Here is a 22,556-nt window from a genome sequence, read left to right on the forward strand (position 1 = left end):
ATTTCCTATCAGTCTCTTATCACTTGTATATACAGTAGCATGGTGCGAGCATGCTGGTGATTCCTACATTCTTCTGACCAGTATATACTTGATATTTTCTTTATATCACACGCGGGTCTATTTTCTTATATCTCCCCACTGTGTGCTATCAGTTTATTCTGTATCTAAACCAACATGCGGAGCTGTTTAGCAAATCAACACAAAAATAATGCTCATAATTGGTACAAGAGGCAATTCTTTTATTGCCCGGCTTTTGTTGGCCATTACTCAAGTAGTGCTGAAGGGGTGATATGTAGTTATTGATGATGTGTTCCCCTGGTGCTGCTGCTGCAGTAACCCCGAGTGCATCATCCTACTGCAGCGCGCGCACGGCGCATGGGGCTGGTGAACTGGTGGATGATGTATATGTATCGTGACTTATGAATGTGCCTCATGTTGGCTGTGTTCAGGTTACCACAGGATTGGCTGTCTGTGATGTCTGCTGGAGTTCCCCCAACACAGCAGCTCCCGGTCTTAATGGGTTTATCTATCACCTACGTTACTGCGCCCGCTATAAAATTACAAGTTTTATTGCACGTTATTGTCAGAGCTCTGTCTGCTTGTACAAGTCATCAGATAAGTGTATGCAAAGCATCTTATTAGTGATTTAACAGCTTGTGCCTTTGGGTTTTTTTTTCTTTTTAAAGAGATTTAATTTTATTTTATGTTTGTAACACAATCTGATAGTGGCATATTACTGAACGAATGAATCAGAAGTAATGTACCTAATTAGGAGATTTGTTTGTTTACTTTAATGAACTATTATCAGGGGGTCACTGGAACAAATTTTGTTTTAGCCAGTTTTCAGTAATGCAGACTCTTTGTTTGAAAATTGTTTTTAAAATTCGTCAAATACTAAATTTTATAGCCACTTTTAAATACTAAATTTTATCGCCACTTTTTATTAAAATCAGCAGCTGAGCCCAGATTATGCATCATTAATACAGTATGCTAGTCAAAAGTGTGAAGGCCCACCTTTGATATTGGGCTTTATTTGTGCATAAATTAAAAAGATTCGTAATTGGGAATTATATGCATTATTAATCAAATAAATGTCAAATTAATTAACCTCTAACTAATACTATCCTAAATTAGATAAATTATGTATATAATATAGCTTAAGGAAGGAAGAAGGAAATGTTTTCTTTAATGATGCACTGAACACATTTTATTTACGGTTATATGGCGTTGGACATATGGTTAAGGACTACACAGATATTGAGAGAGGACACCCGCTGTCCCCACTTCATGGGCTACTCTTTTCGATTAGCAGCAAGGGATCTTTTATATGCACCATCCCATAGACAGGATAGTACATATCATGGCCTTTCTTACACCAGTTGTGGAGCACTGGCTTAGCTTAAGGAATGCTAATAACACTAGAATTAAAAAAAACTGCAAAAAAGACCAAGCCTTTGTAAAAAAAAAAAAAAAAAAAAAAAAAATCGAGTATAGTCCAAAGCCAAAAAAAAAGTGTCTTGATTGATTAAAAAGAATCCCATGGCAATCTCCACGGTATTGCTGATTACCGTGGGCAATTACATGTATTAGCATATTAAATCCACTGTGTGATTAATATTAGTATTAGTATTGAATAGTGTGGCATTCTCGGTCAAGTCTGTGTATTTCCAGTGTGGTCTTTATCTGACACACACCAGCATTGAGCCGACAGGGCTGAGGGAATTGTCTGTCTGTTCCAGGACAAAGTAGCTATTAATTCATTCCAATGATGCCGCCACCACGTGCCACGTGGCCATAATCATTTGCAGGTGTTTCTGTAGCACGCTGGTACAAAATGATCGGCAGATGGATATCGGAGTAAACTTCGTTGTCAGTCAGCGTAGTGAGCAGTTCAGTTTTGTTGATTTTTTTTATCATTTCTCACCTTTCTTCATATTCATTGACATTTTATTTCCGTCTGTAATATAACAATATCTGGAGTTGGTGCACACTCTCTAGTGGGGTAGTCACAGCCTCAAGTGGTGTGTGGGGCATAGGCGTACAGGCTCCCATTTTGTAGAGGAGCAAGATGGCTTTTTTGCCCAAACTGAACAAAAATACCAGAATCTCCATAGCAACGTTTGGTCCTGGACAGTTATAATTTTTTTGGCTTTAGCCAGTTAAAAAAAAGAAGAGGAGGATTTGTTTCCTTTTTCTTTTGTGGATAAATTTAGGTAGCTAAATGCTGTTTTATCCTCTTTATAATATAATTATATACATGTATATAAAAAGTAATAATTATTTAAATGGCTTCCTAACAGAGATGAGTTTTGACCCCGTGCTTATAAACCTTAAAAGTCTGGACTTTAATAAAGTCTAGACTTTAACGTCATGGCAACGCCATTCAAATAGCATTACATTAGAGTCTGGACTTTATTAAAGTCTACCGGCGTCGTGGTTAGCCATCGGTCTACAGGCTGGTAGGTACTGGGTTCGGATCCCAGTCGAGGCATGGGGTTTTTAATCCAGATACTGACACCAAACCCTGAGTGAGTGCTCAGCAAGGCTCAATAGGTAGGTGTAAACCACTTGCACCGACCAGTGATCCATAACTGGTTCAACAAAGGCCATGGTTTGTGCTATCCTGCCTGTGGGAGGCGCAAATAAAAGATCCCTTGCTGCCTGGCGTAAAAGAGTAGCCTACTCCTCTCAAAATCTGTGTGGTCCTTAACCATATGTCTGACGCCATATAACCGTAAATAAAATGTGTTGAGTGCGTCGTTAAATAAAACATTTCTTTCTTTCTTTTTTTTATTTATTAAAGTCTAGACTTTAAGTTTTATAAACACGGGCCCTGGAATAGGTATCGTAATTATCAGAGGTTATCAAAATGCAACATGTGTATACTCATTTCAAACCTCTTGGGTGTTACAGCTATTTGGTTGATTTTCATCTTGATTTAATTGCCATTGTTTTTATGGCTCCAGCAAATTGTTCTAGGCACACCTCTGGGATATCTGTCCAAGAAGGAAGAAATGTTTTATTTAATGACACACTCAACACATTTTATTTACGGTAATATGGGCGTCGGTCATATGGTTAAGGACCACACAGATATTGAGAGAGGAAACCTGCTGCCGCCACTTCATGGGCTACTCTTTTTGATTAGCAGCAAGGGATCTTTTATATGCACCATCCCACAGACAGGGTAGTACATACCAAGGCCTTTGATATATATACCAGTCGTAGTGCACTGGTTGGAATGAAATCTGTCCAAGAAGTGGGATAATAGTTACCATAGTTGTTAGTGGTTGAAGAAAATACCATAGTTGTTAGTGGTTGAAGAAAAGTGTCTGTGTAGTGGTCTTACCATACGCCCCATTGAGCCATTAAAATTCATTCTGGGTACAGGACCCATGCAGGCCTTAGAAAATTGCGAGAGGGATCGTTTCGTTTGCGTGTCACTCGTGTAAGTATAGTTTGTGTAACTAATGTTTAGTTCGCATCTTGAATTTATGACATAATGTATGTGTTCATGATGGGTTACCCAAAACTTAAATGGGTTACCTGAATTTATGACATAATGTATGTGTTCATGATGGGTTACCCAAAACTTAAATGGGTTACCTGAATTTATGACATAATGTATGTGTTCATGATGGGTTACCTAAAACTTAAATGGGTTACCTGAATTTATGACATAATGTATGTGTTCATGATGGGTTACCTAAAACTTAAATGGGTTACCTGAATTTATGACATAATGTATGTGTTCATGATGGGTTACCTAAAACTTAAATGGGTTACCTGAATTTATGACATAATGTATGTGTTCATGATGGGTTACCCAAAACTTAAATGGGTTACCTGAATTTATGACATAATGTATGTGTTCATGATGGGTTACCCAAAACTTAAATGAATTACCTGAATTTATGACATAATGTATGTGTTCATGATGGGTTACCTAAAACTTAAATGGGTTACCTGAATTTATGACATAATGTATGTGTTCATGATGGGTTACCTAAAACTTAAATGGGTTACCTGAATTTATGACATAATGTATGTGTTCATGATGGGTTACCTAAAACTTAAATGGGTTACCTGAATTTATGACATAATGTATGTGTTCATGATGGGTTACCTAAAACTTAAATGGGTTACCTGAATTTATTTTTGCATAACCCATAAATGGTGTACGAAATTTTTTAATTCTCAGAGACCTAAGGACCCGGTACTGGGTTGTGAACCCAGTACCTACCAGCCTTAAATCTTACACCCCAGTGAGCCATTACAATTCATTCAGAGTATAAGATGGTACTGGGTTGTGAACCCAGTACCTACCAGCCTTAAATCTTACACCCCACTGAGCCATTACAATTCATTCAGAGTATAAGACGGTACTGGGTTGTGAACCCAGTACCTACCAGCCTTAAATCTTACACCCCACTGAGCCATTACAATTCATTCAGAGTATAAGACGGTACTGGGTTGTGAACCCAGTACCTACCAGCCGTTAAATCTTACACCCTGCTGAGTCATTATAATTCATCCAGGGTAGAAGACAGTACTGGGATATGAACCCAGTACCTACCAGCCGTTAAATCTTACACCTTGCTGAGTCATTGCAATTCATTCAGGGTAGAAGACAGTACTGGGATGTGAACCCAATACCTATTACACAACTGAGGTCAGGTGTTAATAATATTACAACCAATAAAAGAAATTCAGTAAGCATTTCGTGTCCAGACTGCCTGTTATTCAACTGTACTATACTGGAATGTCTGGTATTAAAGGCCGCTAGGAATGGCAGACATTATGTACAGGTAGTCTTTTATGTTGGTGTTCATTCATCAGGTTTCTGTCTTTAGGGGGAGTTCTGTTTGATAACAATCGCAGGTGTTTGTGAAATGTTTACAGATGTACACTGGAGTTCTTCATGGTATATGTACAACCTTTTACATCAAAGTGCTGCCATTAGTGTTTTGAACGCTGTATAGATAAGTATAAACGAACATAAGCATTGTTTCTACATACGATTCAGCTTGAAGTCTCATCTAGGCATCTTTTGTTTTAATGTAAAAGGTTCAAACTTCGATATAGTGTTAAAGGTGTTATATCTTGGTTACCAGTGTCATATTTTGCTATTTGTATATTTATTTATGCAGCAAGATTTCTGTCTCCTGAAAGCTGTTCATGGAAACAAGTCGCAACCGTGACAGTGAACTTTTAACTATGCCTTTTGCAGAGATGTGATATAGATCATAATAACTGTTTTGTCGTTCAGATTATCACATCATAACAAATCTTATGAAATCGATTGATACACAAAATCTGCCATGTCTAGATATGATGGGGAGGCCAGGGAAATACGACTTGCATAATGTTAGTGTTCACCTCAACTAAAAGCATACAATTCCACTGCAATATTGCAATATTTTTGTTTTCATTATTGTAGTAAATTAAATTATTTAGTTGTAATTTTTTTATGGATATATAGTTGAAGGTATAATGCTTACATTCCAAAGCAGAAGTTAAGAAATAATATTGGTAGGAAGCAGTCATTATGTATTTGAGATAGCACCTTTAAGTAAAAGGCAGTGTCAGACGTCTGTTGACTCACTAAAGGCAGGGTCAGACTGCTGTTGACCTACTATAGGGTGTATACTACCAAATCAAATCCCATAGACGACAATAGTAACATATGTGGCTAAAACTCCTACCTGCAACGTATCATCCGACATAAACGCCACGGATATAAATACTACCACCCCTTACACTTAAAGTGAATCAGAAAAAAAATGGGGGTCAAGCTGCTTGTTTCTGAGATACCGGGTAGCGTCTATGACTACCCTAGTTTCGCACAAAATTCGAGTACTTTTTTTTACAGGTACCCCATACATGTTTCAAGCACAAGGCTACTTGACACATTGGTACTAGATGAAATAAAATTGCAATTTTTTTTACCCAGATGAAACTATTATTTTTTACAACCAACACACTCACATTTATAACCAATCACAGGACTTGTGGTGTTCACTTCTCTATCAAAAGTTCGGTGCACCTCGCACTTTGACCCAGCCGGAAGTTATTTGGTTTAGTACTACCTATACTGATAACATACATTTTTAAAAAAGTGTCCAGCTATGTGTCTTTATGACAACCAGGATCTGGTGTATTCTGACATAAACTGACAACCTCACTGAAACTGTTGTTTCTACAGTGCAACCTAATATAATGTACACCTCAAAAAGCATATATATTGCATATAGTTTTGTACAAATGCAATATGTCATATTAAACAACAAAATGATTTAAAATAAAACTCCTGAAGATATTTACTTTCAGTTGGGTGTGTGTACTCAGGTATATATGTAGAGACAACAAAGATAGTCAGAGTACCTCTACCCCTTTAAAGAATTCCATTAAAACACATGCACTTGATTGACCCCTAGTTTATGAAGACCTTAACAGGCACATCAAAGAAATATCAGTATTAAAAAAATACACTGTCTGAGGAAGGAAACACAAACATGACTGCACCTGTATGAAGTAATGACTTAATGTCCTGAACATTAGTGTTGGGAGGAAATCCTGTATGCTGGGTGTGGGTGTCTTCAAGTTACCAGGTGTGCGAATTTCAAATCCATCGGCCATGCTGATTTTCATAATGAACCATCAAAACTATTGGCAGCCACCAATATTCCTATATTTTATTTATAGCCTACTGTAGTTGGAGGTTTTAATAGTTGTGATATCTGGAATAATCATGCAGCTTTAACACATTTATTTTTGATTAATTACTGAAAAAAACTATTTTTAAATGACAAAATTACCCGAACATCTATTTTCTTGCATTATTTTCTAATCCGGATGAATACAATATGTACATTAGATGTATTCCTACAATCTGTAATCCAGCATTTTATTTAGCTAGTAACATTAGGTAATACAGCTTTAACAATAAAATAAATTATCAACTTAATCCAAGGCAGATAATCAGATCTGAAAAAATTGGTTCTGAATCTAGTATAAACTCAAAATGCTTTTCATGAGAGCTAACTAAGTGATTATTAAAAAAAAAAAATTATCTGGAGATCTAAGTATATGTTTAACAACCTTATTGTTATGTACAAATAAGAACAGAAGGCACAATAGTCACAACAAATTTAATTATGTTTTTGGTAAAGTTTTTCTTAAAATTTACTTTAAATTTTGCATAAAACTACAAATTTGTCTAAAATATAACTTAGCACCCTATAAATATGTCAAAATGACAATAAACATCAACTTCTTTACAAATTTGAGTTTTCAGAATTTCATACATAAAAAATTAACAATGTTAATGGAAACTAAAGACATTAACCCACTATTGGCACATGCTATTTTTAATATAAAAATAAATTGCTATTAAAATCTTAGTTCAGGTTACTTATATATAATACCATATTTAAGAGCAGTTGTATATGGCAAGTCAAATACCATGTAAAAAGAAATTATTGAAATCTTTACAGTATGAATTATAGGCCAAAACCAACTTTTCTTCAGTGCTAACTTTGATTCAAACTCCATTCAGAGCCATGTACAGAGATTATTGTCAAGGTCAAGGTCATTGTGAACTTGCATGATCGAGTGATGGCTAATTTATCAACCAGTATAGTTTAATTAAATAAAATGACAAAATCATAATATTTTTTATTATGCACTGAATATGTGCTATAGGGTGTATACTACCAAATCAAATCCCATAGACGACAATAGTAACATATGTGATTAAACTCCTACCTGCAACGTATCAACCGACATAAACGCCACGGATATAAATACTACCACCCCTTACACTTAAAGTGAATCAGAAAAAAATAGGGGTCAAGCTGCTCGTTTCTGAGATAACGGGTAGCATCTATGACTACCCTAGTTTCGCACAAAATTCGAGTACTTTTTTTTACAGGTACCCCATACATGTTTCAAGCACAAGGCTACTTGACACATTGGTACTAGATGAAATAAAATTGCACTTTTGTTTTACCCAGATGAAACTATTATTTTTTACAACCAACACACTCACATTTATAACCAATCACAGAACTTGTGGTGTTCACTTCTCTATCAAAAGTTCGGTGCACCTCGCACTTTGACCCAGCCGGAAGTTATTTGGTTTAGTACTACCTAAAGGCAGGGTCAGACTGCTGTTGACCTACTAAAGGCAGGGTTAGACTGCTGTTGACCTACTAAAGACAGGGTCTGATGTCTGTTGACCTACTAAAGGCAGGGTCAGACTGCTGTTGACCTACTAAAGGCAGGATCAGACTGCTGTTGACCTACTATAAAGGCAGGGTCAGACAGCTGTTGACCGACTAAAGGCTGCTTCAGACAGTTGTTGACCTACTAAAGGCAGGGTCAGACTGCTGTTGACCTGCTGAAGGCAAATGTCATACAGTTGTTGACATACTAAAGGTGGGGGTCAGACAGCTGTTGACCTACTAAAGGCAGGATCAGACTGCTGTTGACCTACTATAAAGGCAGGGTCAGACAGCTGTTGACCGACTAAAGGCTGGTTCAGACAGTTGTTGACCTACTAAAGGCAGGGTCAGACTGCTGTTGACCTGCTAACGGCAAATTCATACAGTTGACATACTAAAGGTGGGGGTCAGACAGCTGTTGACCTGCTAAAGGCGGGGTCAGACAGCTGTTGACCTGCTAAAGGCAGGGTCAGACTGCTGTTGACCTACTAAAGGCAGGATCAGACTGCTGTTGACCTACCTGCTAAAGGCAAAGTTATACAGTTGTTGACCTACTAAAGGTGGGGGTCAGACAGCTGTTGATCTACTAAAGGTGGGGTCAGACAGCTGTTGATCTACAGGCAGGGTCAGACTGCTGTTGACCTGCTAAAGGCAAAGTCATAAGTTGTTGACCTACTAAAGGCGGGGTCAGACAACTTGATCTACAAACGGTAGTCATACAGCTGTTGACCTACTAAAGGCAGGGTCGGATAGCTGTTGACCTACTAAAGGTGGGGTCAGACAGTTGTTGACTACTAAAGGCGGGGGTCAGAGTTGCTGACCTACTAAAGGCAGGGTTGGGTAGCTGTTGACCTATTAAAGGTGGGGTCAGACAGCTGTTAACCTGCTAAAGGTAAAGTCTCACGGCTATTAAAGCCTAAATCTAAATGTAGGACAATTTAGCTGCTGAGGTTTTAGTCATAGACATTTTGGCAATGCAGGATGGATATTTTTGCTTCAGTAAAAGAGGTTTTTTAAGAATTATTATTCATTAATTTAGTTAACAAAGTGAGTATTTCTTAATGAATGATTATTTAAAACACTATGCCAGCAGATCTTATATTTGAATATAGCATTTATGGTAATCATGTAACCATGTCATGATACTCATGTAATTCCTGCCCACGTCCTTTTGGTGTATTGATCATTTCCCAGATGTCAAGCTGACAAACTGTACGATAATGGATGTAATGGATTTTCTTGCTCACCAGTGGTGAAAATCAGTTGGAACTACTTCATCGATCATCAGTTTGCAACAAGTGATGACCTTTCAAATGACGCAATCAATTAGAATATATATGAATTTAACGATTTGAATTAGAACCATTTTCCATCTGTGCTGGTTATTGCACAGTCTTGGTGCAGACACAGAATGCATTAAACTGACACATAAAATGGGCTCCTGGTATTGATAGCCATAGAAAGGATTTTTTAGTGGATCCATTTTCCGTATTCCGCACCAATGACAGCACTTTGAAAATGACCTTCATTACGACTGTGCACCAACATGTAACAGGGAACAATTTGTTTTCAAAATTTTGATCAGCTGCAGTTGCAAACTATTTGATTAATAACAACTGTTTATCTTGTTGTGATTGTGTAGTGATATCTCAAAGGGGCTGGACATATCCCAGTGGTAAAGCACTACCCTGATGGGCAGTCGTCTAGGATTGATCCCCGTCGGTGGGCACATTGGGCTATTTCTCGTTCCAGTCAGAATACCAGTACTGGTATATTAAAGGTCATGATATGTGCTGTTCTGTCTATGGGATGGTGCATATAAAAGATCTCTTGCTACCAGTGGGAAAATGTAGCATGTTTCAGTAAAATATTCAACCTGTTGTTAGGGTTAGAGTTTGGGTTAGTTTTTGATTAGGGTGGCATTCCCTCTGGGGGTTCCCTCTGTATACATGTATTAGTATAATGGGGGGTAACAGGCAAATATCTTTTCCAGGTTTCCTCTCTTAGACTATATGTCAGAATTACCAAATGTTTGGCATCCAATAGCTAATAAGCACCATATACCAAGTGTCATGTTGACCGATCCTACAAATAACTATTTAATATAATTTTTCTTTATGTACACATGAACCAAAACACCTTCCCCAACATATTTACATCAATTCCAGGAATGTAAACTAGAAGGACAATTACAGCTAACATTTTCCCACACAATTGATTGTCGATTTTTATAATCGATCATCACACCATTAGAGCCAAACTGATCAATTTTAGATTATAATCGATCACTGGAACATCACTATGTAACAGATAATTGATTATGAAATTCATAATGAATCATCACATGGCAACAGATAAGATTTAAAAATGTATTGCTATTGATTACTAACACATCATTGTTAGGTAGCTTTATAGGCATGGTGTTTTTGAATGGGTCAAGCATACATGTACGCCTCCTTTTGTTTAAAATTGTCCTGCTGGTTTAGCAAAAGACATGTAGGCAAAAAATGATTTAGTCATTATTTTGTTCAGTACTGTATAAAGCAACCTACATTATAAAATGTGTCATAACTCTGATATTCGTCTTAGTGCAGAACGTAGCCTAGTGGTAAAGCACTTGCATGGTACGAGATTGGTCTAGGATTGATCCCCCATCGATGGACTCATTGGGCTATTTCTCGTTCCAGCCAGTGCTCGACAACTGGTGTAACAAAGGCCGTGGTATGTACTATCCTATTTGTAGGATGGTGCATATAAAAGATCTCTTTTATTGTTGATGATAGAAAACAGAGCTTCTAGAATTTTTATAAAATCCACTAGCCATGCGATCAGTGATATTTAAAATTTACTAGCCAAGGTTAAAAATTCACAAGCCCTACTTTACTTTTAAGTTAATACAATTTTACTAATTAATAGTAATAATCAGAGATAGAGAGGGAGATAGAGCTTAAAAAGACGAACATTGGGTGGTGGAGGGGGGGGGGGGGGACAAATTTCATTAGCCGTCAGGCATGGCAATAGTAGTTATTTACTAGCCCATCATTGAATATCACCAGCCAAGGGAGTGGGGCTACCATAATCTAGAAGCCCTGATAGAAAAGAATAGCCCATGGACTGATGATGGTGTGTTTCCTCTCTCATTATCTGTGTGGTCCTTAACCATAATTAAAATGTGTTGAATGTGTTGTTAAGTAAAACATTTCTTTCTTTCTTTCTTTTTTTCTTTTCTTTCTTATTTATTCCTGGACTACTACATGTAAATAAGTTAGCATAAGTCACAACACACAAATTAGTTAAATGTTTGTAGTTACAGTATGGATGACTCAGTCTTTACATGTTATTTTTCCACCTCAAATAGATGACTCAGTAAGTGGTTTTGATACGAGCTACTCTTGGCCTACTAAAATCAAAACCTATACGTAGCTCTGTACCATTTACATTTGAACGACCATCAAAATTGCACCAAATTACCTTCATTAAAATGTGCATCAATTCTCTTTGGCTTAATCCTACGGGACATTCCAAATTACATAGCACCATATCACCTCCCGCCTGTTACCAACCTCGGTTGGACTACTGGTGCTCCCTTGCACCTGCCAGTGCAGGCGGTCCCTCCTTCACCATCCACCCCCCCCCCCAAATCCTTTCCTGTCCTGGACAGAGGAGCCAGCTGAGGCCGGCTCGCGTGCCCAAACAGGCGTGCACTACAACAGCTTGTTCTGAATGTGCACGTTAACTCCTTTGGCATTGGCATTAGTGGTTTTGATTTCCTCGCATCATTGCATGTATGGCACATTTGGTAAAGAATATTTTCAAGTCATTTACATGTTGTTTATGGTATGTTATTTAATTCTTGAATTCAAAATTTTGAGCTTTTCGTGGGTATGGTAATTTTCATCAGATGATCGAAAAGAATAAGATGAAAATTAATTTCCCTTGCTTTGATCACATCACAGACTTGTTTCAGTGTTTGTAACTGAATCCAAATGTATTACTGGTACATGTTCATAGATTATCCAAAACTTAGGTTGAAACTAGGGTCTGTGACTTTTAACGTGTTGTTTTAAAGCAGCCTTTGGGAAGACTGCATTCTTATTTCAAAAATCTTGTTATTCCTTTGTGAAAAAATTATACATATTCAGCAAATATTTTTAATGCTGTTAAGCATGATGTAAAATGTAACAGGCCATCTTGCAACTCATAATGGTGAGCAGGTTAATACTCATAATGCCAGAAGAAGTGGTTTCTGTTAAGAGTATCATGGATGTAGATGACAGTCATTCACCTTTGAAAATATCGAGGATGGGACATAGCCCCATGGTAAAGTGCTCGCTTGAGCGCAGTCGGTCTGGGATCGATCCTCATCGGTGGGCCCATTGGGCTATTTCTTGTATCAGCCAGTGCACCAAGACTGGTATATCAAAGGCTGTGGTATATATACTACTCAAAAGAATTTAAGGGTCAGACGATATTTTCGACATTATTTTCTGAATGTCAATTATATTAGCTAGACCATAATGTCACGCATGGTATTATTCCATTTTGACGAAAGTGGGTCTAAGCAACCCATAAATGAATTAAAATCCACTGTCATTGACACTGTCGACTAGTTCTAATGGCGAAAACATGCTTACATTTGCACGTAAATTAGGGCGAAAGCGAAAGGTCTGCTAAGTGCCCATAATTTGCTTTTTCACAAAGCGCTTCATTTGCACGCTTTGCACGTGTATTCGATGTTCCCAATGCTGAATTTCCGTATAATTGGAGCTTGCGTTCGTGTACGGTGCACACTCCAAATTCGACAATGGTACGACTTCAACTGACTATTGAAGATCGAGGAAGGGCTATTGCTTGGCTTCAGGATGGCAATACGCAAATAAATGTTGCTCTGAGACTTGGTGTCAGTCAGAGTATCGTTGGCCGATTGTGGCAACGGTACCAAGCAATGAATTCTGTTCGAAATCGTCCACGTTCGGGAAGACCCTGAAGCACTACAAATAGAGAGGACCACTACATCACCAATATGGCTCTACGTCAACGCACAACCACTGCACGCCGATTACGTGACAATCTGCGGACTGCGACTGGAACTCGAGTGTCTGATCAAACCATACACAATCGTCTGAGAGACAGTAATCTACGCTGCCGTCACCAGGCTGTTCGACCACCACTCCTACCACGTCACAGAACGGCCAGACGTCACTGGTGCACGCTTCATCTGCGGTGGCAACGTGTTCAGTGGGGTCGAGTGATGTTCACTGATGAGTCCAGGTTTAGTCTCCAGTTCAACGACGGTCGGGTTCGTGTCTACAGACGTCCTGGGGAGCACTTCGCTGACGTTAACGTTAGACAACGTCACCGGTTCGGTGGTGGCAGCGTCATGGTGTGGGGCGGCATCTCTATCCACCACAGGACCCCCCTCTATGTGGTGGATGGCAATCTGAATGGAATCCGCTATCTGAATGGAATCCGCTATCTGAATGAGATTATCCGGCCGTTGGTTCTCCCAGGCCTTCAGCAGATTGGCGGCGGGGCAGTTATGCAGGATGACAATGCCAGACCCCACCGCGCCAGGGTGGTAACGGACTTTCTCAGACAACAAGGTATCGCCAGGATGGATTGGCCAGCATATTCGCCTGACTTGGCCCCAATAGAGCATGCCTGGGACGAATTAGGCAGGAGAGTTCGGGATAACCATGCCCCTCCGGCCAGCCTTCATGATCTGGGTCAACTTCTTATGGCAGAGTGGCAGGCCATTCCCCAAGAGTTCTTCAAACGTCTGATCAACAGCATGAGGCAACGATGTGTCGAGTGTATTCGCGCCAGGGGTGGATTCACACACTATTAAACGAATGTTCTAATGTGTAAAATCCATGTTTGACAACCTTCAACTTTGACAGTATGTCATGTGACTTTCTTGTATACAGTGACGTTTATTTGTGGTTTTTTGTAAATATGGAACAATAAATAAAAAATTTGGTGTAGTTTACATCATCAATCTAATACACTCTGAAACTTATTTGGTTATAAATTTTTGACCCTTAAATTCTTTTGAGTAGTATACTAACATGTCTGTAGGATGGTGCATATAAAAGAACCCTTGCTGCTAATCAAAAAGAGTAGCCCATGAAGTGGCAACAGCGGGTTTCCTATCTCAATATCTTTGTGGTCCTTAACCATATGTTTGACGCCATATAACCATAAATATAATGTGTTGAGTGCGTCATTAAATAAAACATTTCTTTCTTTCTTTCTTTCTTTTCTTTCAAAATATCAGGTGAGTTGTAAGTCACCTTCCTCATAAGCTTCAGGTGAGCAATTTATGTTCCATAGGAAATGGGACGGGACATTGCCCAGTTGTAAAGTGCTCGCTTAATGCACGTCTGGAATCGATCCGCATCAGGGGGTTGGGTGTGTGTGTGTGGATTGCTATTAAGCTATTTCTCATTCCAGCCATGACTGGTATACAAAGGAGGCCTTGGTGTGTGTTATCCACTCTGTGAGATGGTGCATATAAAAGATCCCTTGCTATTAATGAAAAAATGCAGCAGGTTTCCTTTTAAAGACATAATGTTGAAATTACCAAATATTTGACATCCAATAGTCAATGATTAATAAATCAATGTGCTCTAGTGTGTGTTATTAAACAAAAAACATTTTAACGTTTTAACAATGGGAAACAATCTTGAGTGAAGCTTGCGGAGTGGATAATTTTAACATGCTCGTATACCACGAAGGTTTTGAGCATGTCTGTCCCGGGTCTTGTCCCTGGATAGACGGGGCCCAACCCGGGACAGAGGAATGAGTGAATGAATGAGCGGAACAGATAATTTTAACATGCTCGTATACCACGAAGGTTTTGAGCATGTCTGTCCCGGGTCCCGTCCCTGGATAGACGGGGGCCCGACCCGGGACAGAGTGAAGCTTGCATGTATATTGACAAATAGAAATGTTGAATAGCACACATAGAACAATCACTTCAGTTTGTAATAATGATATTCAAACACTAGGGATGGTTTTGGTTAAAGCAGCTTCTTTCACAACAACCAGCGGGAGGTACATTTTTACCATAACTCTAGGTGGATGATAGCACTTCTGAGATAAAATTAAATTAAAAGTAATACGTGAGATGCGTGATTGCACACCTCATATATGAAGGACAGAGAGGATCACGTTAAAATAAAATCATTCCCATTTTAGAAAAGTAATTTCCCCCCCCCCCCCCCCCCCCCCCATTTTATTGATCCCGCATTTCAACCCAGATTAGTTTGCCTTGCACATACTCGTACATCAGACTTCTGAATGGGGGAGCTGGTTTTGTCGTTACTTTGTCAGTGTTTTATCAGTTTGGTCCGTCCTGGATTTTCCATTCATATTACACAAACATCTCATCATTTTCCATCCTTCCTGAATGGAGGGGTTTTGTTTTTTTCGAGCTTTGGAGAATATTTTCTTAACAACTGAGATATTTATTATGTAATGTTGCTCCAACACACCTGTCTCACAGCATTAGCCAAAGCAAGCAAACATACACAACTTGGAGTGGAAGGAGATAATATCACTCACAAATTGCTAAAAGCTGTACTAACAGGAGGAGGAAGTTTCTTCTTCTTTTTTTCATTTCTCTCTCAGTAGCTGCTATTTGTTGTATCATCCTCATCACAAGTACAAAAATTGTTGGCTAAAACAAATATGGCTGATATGTTAATGAAGCACGACTGTGTTATTGCTTGCATTACTGAAGGAAGGAGTTTCATCTTGGAATAGTTTAACAGCTCTGGTCTTGGTTCATTCGGTTCACAGTGCGTGTGTTGTCGGGTTACATGTAATTTCTGCCAGAGTATAATCAACATGTAGCTTGAATTAAGTAACCAAGGGAACCGTTTTAAAAAAATAATGTCTTGTCACCGTAATGTAGGATATTCTCAAGCTGGGGGGCGAAACGTAGCCCAGTGGTAAAGCGCTCGCTTGATGCATGTCGGTTTAGGATCAATCCCCATCAGTGGGCCCGTTGCGCTATTTCTTGCACCAGCCAGTGCACCACAACTGGTACATCAAAGGCCATGGTATGTGCTATCCTGTCTATCTGATGGTGCATATAAAAGATCCCTTGCTGCTAATCAAAAAGAGTAGCCCATGAAGTGGCGACAGCAGGTGTCCTCTCTCAATATCTGTGTGGTCCTTCACCATATGTCCAACGCCATATAACCATAAATAAAATGTGTTGAATGCGTCGTTAAATAAACCATTTCATTTAATTTCTCAAGCTGTATAGGCTCTTGTCAAGACAAAAAGGACATTTTTATCTTATCTTTACAAAGTGAAAAGGCCAGATATAGAGATATTAGTACTGTTTTTGGCGGTTGTAGAACTAGTAGTAACAATAATGGTGGCAACTTTTATGTTTAGCTCAACATTAAAGTTTTACGTTTAACTTTGTTTCTCAGAAACTATGAGTCCTAGATCAGTGAAACTTGGTTTATAGTCACATCTCTGGATGCTCATCTAAATGCAAATACAAAATGTATTAAAAAATTATTATTATTATTTTTTTTTTTTTTTTAATTTTTTTTTTTTAAAGTTTATTTTGTATAACCAATTTTTAAACTTACATTGAGATGAATATCTATGGATGCAACCATCAGTGACATTGAGACGTTTAATTCCACGGAATTCTTGTTAAATTAGAAAGAACATTTATTTGTATTTTTCTGTTATCCCCTCTCCCAAAATTGTGATTTAATCATCAGTATATTTACTATTTTTAAATGTTATAAATCATCAATACTGGTATTTGTAATATTTTAGAGATTTACAATCAATATGTTTATAATTGTCAACATATTTAATATTTGTGGATTTAATGCTTGCCTTTATAACCATCAACATATTTAGTATAATATAGATTTTTGTAATCTAGACTACTTTTTTGCACCTAAGGTTGAGGATGAGGAACTATGGTCACTGCCTTACAGAATACATATTTAAACAATGTATCTAAAATATACTATTTGAATATGTTAATGCTTTCTATGATATTTATAAGATGGAAAGTGCGAGAGAGAGAGACAGAAAGAGATGTACACCTCATTTAATTAAAACGTAGATACATGTATGATGCCCAATAATTTTATTTTGTTAGATTTTAACTTGATTTATATCCAATTAAGGTTCAAGCATGCTGTCCTGGGAATACACCGTGGCTAGCTATCTGGGTTGTTTGTCCAGAACAGTACATGTAGGTTAGTTAATGGGTAGAGAGAAGTCAATCTGGTGGTCCTATACCATTAAAACTCAATCTGGGTGGGAGCCAGTACCAAGATGTGAACCCAGTACCTACCAGCCTCAAGTCTTGATGGTTAACCACTATACCACTACGTTTTAATATACAATGGTGCAGTGCTTAATATCTGTGTTGTATGATGATGTTTGTTTGAGCAATGGTTGACTAACCACTATACCACTAAGTTTTAATATACAATGGTGCAGTGCTTAATATCTGTGTTGTATGATGATGTTTGTTTGAGCAATGGTTGACTAACCACTATACCACTACGTTTTAATATACAATGGTGCAGTGCTTAATATCTGTGTTGTATGATGATGCTTGTTTTAACAATGGTTGACTAACCACTATACCACTACATTTTAATATACAGTGGTGCAGTGCTTAATATCTGTGTTGTATGATGATGCTTGTTTTAACAATGGTTGACTAACCACTATACCACTACATTTTAATATACAATGGTGCAGTGCTTAATATCTGTGTTGTATGATGATGCTTGTTTTAACAATGGTTGACTAACCACTATACCACTACGTTTTAATATACAATGGTGCAGTGCTTAATATCTGTGTTGTATGATGATGTTTGTTTGAACAATGGTTGACTAACCACTATACCACTACGTTTTAATATACAATGGTGCAGTGCTTAATATCTGTGTTGTATGATGATGCTTGTTTTAACAATGGTTGACTAACCACTATACCACTACGTTTTAATATACAATGGTGCAGTGCTTAATATCTGTGTTGTATGATGATGTTTGTTTGAACAATGGTTGACTAACCACTATACCACTACGTTTTAATATACAATGGTGCAGTGCTTAATATCTGTGTTGTATGATGATGCTTGTTTTAACAATGGTCGACTGTTTCCTGTGAATTGTGTGATTTTATTTTTCAGCTGATATTTATGATGAAGTATCATCTGCAATAGAAGATAAAGGCTTAGACTGTGAATGTGTGGGCGGCGGAAGAATCCACATGGAACCTCATCACAAGAAAATTCAAGTATATGGTTATTCACAGGTAAAACATTGTTGCATTCATACCAATGTGTTAAGCCTAAGTTAAATGTGTCCTGTTTAACGACACCACTAGAGCACATTGATTTATTAATCATCAGCTATTTGATGTTAAACATTTGGTAATTTTGATATACATGTAGTCTTAGAGAGAAAACCTGCTACATTTATTCATTAGTAGAAAGGGATATCTTTTATGCACAGACAGGATGGCACATACCATGGCCGACCAACGGAAATCAATCCTAGACTGACTGTGCATCAAGCGAGAGCTTTACCACTGGGCTACGTCCTGCCCTTTGTATATTGTGCTAATGAGATAAATTAATTTAGAACTGCATGTACAATATGCGTGACTATGTCAATAAAATCATTTATTCATGAGTTTAACACACTGACATTTTTGACAGTTTTGTTTTAATCGAGTGGATGGTTTGCTGTTTAATCAGAGACCATTGAAATACATTGCTCGACACTTACATGTAGAAGAAGTATTTGGGTGGGATGGGCACATCTTAGACAGGACAATTAAAAATGGAGTGACACGCGTGTCCAATAGTGCAAGTTTATGTTCAGAATTTATGTAAAGCAACGATTTTATCTCTTATTAGTCCCATACCGATTCAACTGGAGGGTACTATACTATAGGTTTCATCTCCGTCCTGTGTGTCTGTCCATCCGTTTGTCCCATATGTAGTTTTCCGGATGTTTTTACCCACAATGCCTCAAGATATTGAGCTGAACTTTTGTGTATTGCTTTATCAAGTACTGTTACAGATCAAGTTTGACTTTCATGGTGATTTACCCATTTTTGACTTTCATGGTGATTTACCCATTTTTGACTTTCATGGTGATTTACCCATTTTTGACTTTCATGGTGATTTACCCATTTTTGACAGAGTTATGGCCTTTGAACTTAGGAAATACAAACATTTGTTGGGCTCTGTAGGGGACATGTATTGCTTTAGCAATACTCTCAGAATGCTTGTTAAATTTTTTTAAATTTATATAACAGTTATTTAATCTTCTTTTACTTATTCAATTCAATTGATCATACATTTACTTATTCTTTTCTTCTTGCAGCAATACGGGCGAGCGGACCACTCAATAACACACGCTCTGTTACTACGTAAATACCCCGAATTTAACATCACATGGAACAATGATGGATACTGAGCTTTAGAGAAATGGGTGGGACCAGACAGTCAGGGGGGGGTTTCAAACGAAGCAGCATGTTCACTGGCCCGGGGTGAGCGCATCTTCGCTGTGGGGCTATTGTACGAGTTGTGTGGCCCGTCTTCTTCATTTCACTGTCGGCAGGCACGAAGGTGCCCTGCTGGGATAACAAGCTGAATGTCCATGAATACCGTTTCCCATTTCAGTTCCAGATAGTAGAGATTTTTTAACATTTTATAGTCGACCATTGTTTGTCATCCTCATTGTGATGGAATTCTCCATGAAGTTTTGTCCATTGGAAATGTATTATGTGTAATTCTGGATTCATTTTGTTGTTGTTGTGCATTGTGATTCTAAGTATCTAGAACTGGGCATTTTGCTTAAAAGAAGCAGAACGTTTTATACCAAAGGTTTATCATAGTACAAAAAAAAAGAAAAAAAAAGTTTGTTTTGTTTAACGACATCATTAGAGCAATTGATTAATCATGGGCTATTGGATGTCAAGCATATGGTAATTTTGACATATAGTCTTAGAGAGGAAACCCACTACATTTTTCCATTACTAGAAAGGGATCTTTTATATGCACCATCCTACAGACAGGATACATGTAGTACATAGCACGGCCTTTGATATACCAGTTGCGGTGCACTGGCTGGTTTATCGTAGTACATGTATTTTATATGCACTTTTTTCTTTAATTTATTTTTTATAAAAGGAATCTTTTTAAAACAAACGAAAATCTACATTTGTAAATATAAAACTGACAAAAAATAATATAAAACTCAGTACAGAATCTGTTAAATAAATAAATGAATTTAAAAGTTAAAAACAGTAATAATATGGAATTTTTAATAAAGAGCGATTTAAAATATGATATAGAGAATGACAACGTGACTGGCCTACCACTAAAATGGTGGGTTGAATTGCAGTGGATAAAGTTGTTTGTTAGGAACATCTAAATTTGTTCACATCAACACATCAACAATAGAGAATACTCATTAACTGCTAGATTGTAAAACTAAAAGATACCAACTTATTAAACAACTATTTTTCTACTATTAAACAACAGTTACTATTTTTAAATTCTTCCTGTCACACAATTTCACTAGCTTAAGTACAAAACACAAATTGATCTCTACAAATATAAAAAAGGAGTTAGTTTGTTAACATTTTCTGTATACATGTACTGGTGGTTTTTGTTACTATCATTTATTTATTTAAAATGTGTTAATGCTTAGTTAGAGATCCATGTATGCTCAATGTGTTTGCTTTATTTATTTCATTCACATAGATTTTCATATGTTTAATTCATTGCTCTGTGGATTTTCCTAAATCCCTATTCATTCAAGTTACTGATGATTTGTAAACGATTTCTCGCCTTTACGAAGTAAAAAGGCAAGATATAAGCATTACTTTTATGGCGGCAGTGGAGATGGCGTCAACTTTTGCATTAAATTTTTGACCCCTGCAATTACCCACAGCAATCGGCAATACCATGGAGATTAAGTTTTTAATTCATCATGGCACTTCTTTGCCTTAGACTATATTCAATTTTTTCAATGACATGTTTTTTGCCGTGGACAGTTAATTAATTACAGAGGTTTATAGTTGCATGTATGGAAGTTCATCACAGTGCACTGAAAATGTTTATGGTAGGTAGGACATTTAATTCTGTGGAATTAGTGTTTTTCGCTAACAATAGTGTTAATCTTAGAACTTGCTGGTCGTGAGAAATAATGTCATTAAGGGTAAACATTGGTTCTGGTTTGTGTTTCTCTTTTTATGTACAATGTATAAATAACAGTAAAAAAAAAATCTGAATTATTCTTCCTTATTGAGTGAGTCATTGATAAGTGGTTCTTAATAATAATCTAATAACCTTAATAGAAGTCCTAAAAAAAGTATTAGAAGAATTATAAACTGCTCATCTGCTAGATTCTGCAGGTGAGTGATTAATGCATGATAATACATGTAAATAATGGATGTATCAGTTTACATGCCTATATCAAATTAATGTCCAGGTGTAACTTCTGACACTGCCGCTGGCTGGGTGAGAGATGAAACAAGTACTGGGGCTGGATGTGGCTCAAGCGATATCTTTTTCAAACAACTAGCAGGTGGCGTATTATTGGCATATGTTTTGGTGTACAATTGCTCGAGTCACCTCTAGCCCTCCCCTTATTGATATGTTGTAAGGGAGGGCTAGAGTGGACTGTGTGTAATACTTCGGCAATCACAGACAACCAAATGGTAGTCAGTCAACTGTCTACAATACAATTTGTTTTCCTAAATCTAATGCCACAGAGCTTTAATTTGATTATTCTTGAGTCCAGTCATGACTTTAAACTTCCATGTTAACCAGTACCAACGCTGCACGAAGAAACCTGACACCTCGATGCGAAACAAACCTGCTCTGTAATTTCTTGTGGTGACAGTGCAAAGTGCATGCCCACGTGACACGTTGGTACTGCTCATGAGATGAAATTAAGGTACAGTACTGTACAACGGGCAAGTGCAATCACACATCACAGATATGAAGACTGTACAACGGGCAAGTGCAATCACACATCACAGATATGAAGGACTAATAAATAATAATAACTTTATTTGTCAAAAATAACTTAATTACTTGATGATTATTCTCCTTGGACATTTTCTTACAAATCATGTAAAATATAATTACTAGTACATGGTAACTTGCATACAAATGTCAGTGAAAATGGTATCCATATTGGTACATGTAGTTTCCAATCTTTTGTTTAGAATTAACATTACTGTTTCACCATCTTTTGTTGATCGCTGAAGGTATTATTTATGCTTTTTCATCTGCATCCTTGA

The 22,556-nt window shown here is 37.5% G+C and overlaps 1 protein-coding gene across 1 annotated transcript in view; it reads left to right on the forward strand.

Moving 5' to 3' along the window:
• Window positions 1-20,257, forward strand: part of LOC121384252 (14 kDa phosphohistidine phosphatase-like) — a 31,337-nt gene extending 11,080 nt beyond the window's left edge. The window contains exons 2-3 of the mRNA XM_041514542.1: window positions 18,421-18,545; window positions 19,625-20,257. Of these exons, the coding sequence (XP_041370476.1) occupies window positions 18,421-18,545; window positions 19,625-19,717 (218 nt within the window). The 3' untranslated portion in view covers window positions 19,718-20,257. The remainder of the gene's footprint in view (window positions 1-18,420; window positions 18,546-19,624) is intronic.
• The last annotated feature ends 2,299 nt before the right edge of the window (window positions 20,258-22,556 follow it).

This window comes from Gigantopelta aegis, chromosome 10 (assembly GCF_016097555.1).
Source record: "Gigantopelta aegis isolate Gae_Host chromosome 10, Gae_host_genome, whole genome shotgun sequence".
NCBI lineage: Eukaryota > Metazoa > Mollusca > Gastropoda > Neomphalida > Peltospiridae > Gigantopelta > Gigantopelta aegis.